At 42.1% G+C, this 4,546-nt stretch overlaps 1 protein-coding gene across 1 annotated transcript; it reads left to right on the top strand.

Annotated features, from left to right (window-relative positions):
• Window positions 1–562: 562 nt before the first annotated feature.
• Window positions 563–3,020, top strand: LOC143028958 (uncharacterized). Its single transcript, XM_076191308.1, has 3 exons — window positions 563–1,902; window positions 2,185–2,277; window positions 2,930–3,020. Exons 1-3 carry the CDS (start codon window positions 563–565, stop codon window positions 3,018–3,020), a joined length of 1,524 nt encoding a protein of 507 aa, XP_076047423.1.
• The last annotated feature ends 1,526 nt before the right edge of the window (window positions 3,021–4,546 follow it).

The raw sequence follows: 4,546 nt of genomic DNA, 5'->3' as shown, positions 1-4,546 counted from the left end.
TAATTGGATAAGTGTTTATTGCTAGTTTTACTTTAGCTTAAACAGTTCATAAAGCATTACATATATCTATAAAAAATACTCATTGAGTCAGTCTGCGATGCAATGGCTTGTAACGAGTTTGAAGCAATTTTCTCAGGACACTATTGATATCATCAACAATGTAGTATGTATTATATAGCCAGGCGTGTAAGAAATCGTGTATGTGCCAGCTGCTTCTGGCACATACCACAACCCTGATATTCTATTAATCAACCGGCGCTTGTTACCTTCCATTTTGTCCCTCTATGATCTTCAATCTCTGAGAGATATTGTCCTTAAAGATGCTGGTCCACTGTCGGCAACTAGATAGAAATACACATCCCTCTGCTTACAAATTGACCTACTCATGAACCTTCCGTCCTTATAATATTGTATTCTCATGAAGAAAAGTAGTTGGAACTGAATTCTTAGAAAATATAATGTGACAGAAGATATCACTTATTTTCTTTTGGCAGGTTACTGGCGAACGTCAATACGCCACCGAGATACATCCCCCTGTCATTGTTGTCTCGCAAGGTAGACAATGGCCCATGCAAGAGAAAAAATATACAGGTGTGATTTGTGTAATGCCGCTTTCTTACGGAATGATGAACTCCAAATACATTTGAGGAGCCACCACACAGGAGAAAAACCATACAGCTGTGACCTGTGTGATGCCGCCTTCGTGCGGAAGGGTGATCTCAAACGGCATGTGATGACTCACACAGGAGAAAAAACATACACCTGTGATCTGTGTGATGCCGCCTTCTCCCAGAAGACTTATCTCAAAAAACACGAGAGGATCCACACTGATGAAAAGCCATATATCTGTGACCTGTGTGATAAAGCCTTCCGTAGGAAGGCTCATCTGAAAATGCATATGATAATCCACACACGAGAAAAACCATACAGTTGTGATCTGTGTGATGCCGCCTTCTCACAGAAGACTTATCTCAAAAAACACGAGAGGATCCACACTGATGAAAAGCCATATATCTGTGACCTGTGTGATAAAGCCTTCCGTAGGAAGGCTCATCTCAAAATGCATATGATGATCCACACAGGAGAAAAACCATACAATTGTGACCTGTGTGATGCCGCCTTCTCACAGAAGACTGATCTCAAAAGGCATGAGAGGATCCACACCGGAGAAAAGCCATACAGCTGTGACCTGTGTGATGCCGCCTTCTCACAGAAGACTGATCTCAAAAGGCATGAGAGGATCCACACCGGAGAAAAGCCATACAGCTGTGACCTGTGTGATGCCGCCTTCTCACAGAAGACAAATCTCAAAAGGCATGAGTGGATCCACACTGGAGAAAAGCCATATATCTGTGACCTGTGTGATGCGGCCTTCTCACAGAAGACTGATCTCAAAAGGCATGAGAGGATCCACACCGGAGAAAAGCCATACAGCTGTGACCTGTGTGATGCCGCCTTCTCACAGAAGACTCATCTCAAAATGCATATGATGATCCACACAGGAGAAAAACCATACAATTGTGACCTGTGTGATGCGGCCTTCTCACAGAAGACTGATCTCAAAAGGCATGAGAGGATCCACACCGGAGAAAAGCCATACAGCTGTGACCTGTGTGATGCCGCCTTCTCACAGAAGACTCATCTCAAAATGCATATGATGATCCACACAGGAGAAAGACCATACAATTGTGACCTTTGTGATGCGGCCTTCTCACAGAAGACTGATCTCAAAAGACATGAGTGGATCCACACTGGAGAAAATCCATATATCTGTGACATGTGTGATGCCGCCTTCTCACAGAAGACTCATCTCAAAATGCATATGATGATCCACACAGGAGAAAGACCATACAATTGTGACCTGTGTGATGCGGCCTTCTCACAGAAGACTGATCTCAAAAGGCATGAGTGGATCCACACTGGAGAAAAGCCATATATCTGTGACCTGTGTGATGCAGCTTTCTCACGAAAGGATACTCTCAAAATTCATGTGATGATCCACACAGGAGAAAAAAACATACAGCTGTGACCTGTGTGATGGCGCCTTCGCAAGGAAGGGTGCTCTCAGACAACATGTGATGACCCACACAGGAGAAAACCCATGTGGGCTGTGATGCAGCTTTCTCACGGAAGGGTACTCTAAAAATGCATGTGATGATTCATGGAGGATACAAAACAATACAGATGTGACCTGTGTGATGCAGCTTTCTCACGGAAGGCTCTCTTCAAAAAGCATGTGAGGATCCACACCAATGAGAAACCGTACAGCTGCAACGTGTGAGGTGCCTTTCACAGGCAAGATATGCCAAAGCACATGTGATGACACGGGGGAGACACTTATAGTGTAAGGCAATTGTCTCATCGAAGAGTAAACTGAAAAGGCATATCATGACCCACCGGAGCGTGATCTTTCCAGTGTGACTTTTGTCATACAAAATATGTTTACTCGTACATACGAGACGATTTTCTATTTTGACCTGTGCGATGCAACATTTTCAGGAAAAAGAATATCTGAACGCATATTATGACATTACAATGTGGCCTGTGCGAAGCACCTTCTCCCAAGTGAAGAGGAGACGATTAAACCTTCATAAGATGGCATACAGGAGAGAGACCGTGATCTGTGCGATGCCTGTTACGCATCTGTAAGGTTCATTTGTAGAATAACGCTGAACCGCGCACTTCATTGGGTAGTCTGGGCTTGTATTGTCGTTCAAAATTGTCTAATTGAGCTCTGCACTTCGAAGATATTATGTTACTCCTTAACCACTGATTGATGTGTAACTATTTTACATACCTTTGATTTAAATAAATCCACTACTTTACAAGTTTTCCTTTTTTATTTTGACCCTTCTCTTTTCAAATGATTTAATACAACTTGTTAAGCCAACCTGTGGTGTCGGTTATGATTTACAATTTTTTTCGTCAGTGATGACCAGGCAGTCATCTACGTATGTGAACCAAAACACATCCCTACATCCAGAGAAGCAGTTACCTCACCTGACGGTGATCCCATGTGATTGAGAGGCTAATCAATATAAACTCCTCACAGAAGAAATGAGTGAAATTCATCATGGTCCTGGATCACGTGCTGGACTCGTGATCGACAGCTGCTATCCTCCCGAATGAGAGCTCAGAACTCATGTATGACCGATCTATTGGTAATATGTGTGTGTGTGCGCGCGCGCGTGTGTAATCTCGCACATGTGACTGATTTCACACGTTTTTGTGTCTGTGCTCATTCATCCTAAGATGTTTTCCAATGTATACTTACTGTACATGTATTCTCTTCTTAGTCTACTTCAACTCGAAACACTGAACCCTTTCAGAATTCCTCCGAACAGCGCAAGGACACCTGGGTACGCTGCTGAGGGTGGTGCGCGTAACTCCGCCACCCCGATAGAAAAACGACGCCCCTAGGCAGCGCTAAAATAGCCATCCCAGACCAGCGGCAGGTTCCACCATAGCCCGCAAAAAAAAAAAAAAAACCTAAACCTAAACTAACCTAACCTAAAAAAAACTGGTGTCCCCGTTCAGTCCTGCTTATTTGATTAATTCTGATTCTTGAGTGCACATCAAATAAACCTCAGAGCTTCCCACGAGTTTCTACCTAGACTTATCCACGTTCCCCAATACCACATGGACCTTGCCCAATACAGACTTCGGTTTATATACGTTTGCTCCCACTATTTACAACAGACTCACTCTGCTGACGCTTCAAAGACTTCGGAGGCTTTTCTCTCTCCATAGAGCTGATAAGGAAGTTCAATAGCATTCTAAAGCGGCTTAAATCAACCAGTGCTTTCCAATTTATTATACATATATTCTGTGAGTATTTGTACCTGTGTGAATTGAAAAGTGTCACGTTACCACCTCTAACCTTAAAGCAATCAGTTAGTAAATAAAGGACCTAAGGAGGACAACAACAGATCTTGCCTCATCCCTTAAAGGTGGAGCGACAATAAACGGATATCTATTTCATTTCCTTCTTTACACTTCCTTCTGTAAATATATCTTATTCCCTCTCAGTTAGGAAAATCATCATCCCACATTAGTCATCATATAAAATTGGAGGTTATAAAAAGATAGTAGGTAATTTTCTCTACACCTATATTGAATAAACCTATCAGTACAGAGCTACATGAATGCATTTATCATTGTATCTCGGAATCCAGTACATCCTAATCATATGAGGTAATTATTCAATATTTCCACTGCTACTCAGTTGAGCTACTGCCTCTACATCAACATAGTCATCACATTGCATTCCATGCAATTACATACCAATTTCTATTGTCATCACAATTCTACAACCACACACAAATTATATCATCTCTGTCTAACCACTTCAACAAGTTCTGCTCCTACAAACACATGAAAATTGGATCCTTGCTAATCATCTCAAATAACATACATCCTACCAAGATATGCAGTCATAACTCACCAGAAATCATTGCTCCTCTCCCTCTGTGTATTTCACCATTATTTATCCTCCTTAATTCTCCCGATTCTTATTTTCCCTACCATTTTATACCCACGAAAGGAC

Source organism: Oratosquilla oratoria, chromosome 10, assembly GCF_046742065.1.
Source record: "Oratosquilla oratoria isolate Oo_2021 chromosome 10, ASM4674206v1, whole genome shotgun sequence".
Classification (NCBI taxonomy): domain Eukaryota; kingdom Metazoa; phylum Arthropoda; class Malacostraca; order Stomatopoda; family Squillidae; genus Oratosquilla; species Oratosquilla oratoria.
The sequence above is the reverse complement of the archived record's forward strand: the minus strand, read 5'-3'. Positions and strand labels throughout refer to the sequence as shown.

Excerpts from the sequence above, each read along its gene's own strand:
- LOC143028958 (XM_076191308.1), top strand. The coding sequence starts at position 563 with ATGGCCCATGCAAGAGAAAAAATATACAGGTGTGATTTGTGTAATGCC. Across the intron at positions 1,903-2,184 it reads CAGAAGACTGATCTCAAAAG|ATGTGACCTGTGTGATGCAG; the intron begins GCATGAGTGGAT and ends AAAACAATACAG. Across the intron at positions 2,278-2,929 it reads AAACCGTACAGCTGCAACGT|TGATGACCAGGCAGTCATCT; the intron begins GTGAGGTGCCTT and ends TTTTTTCGTCAG.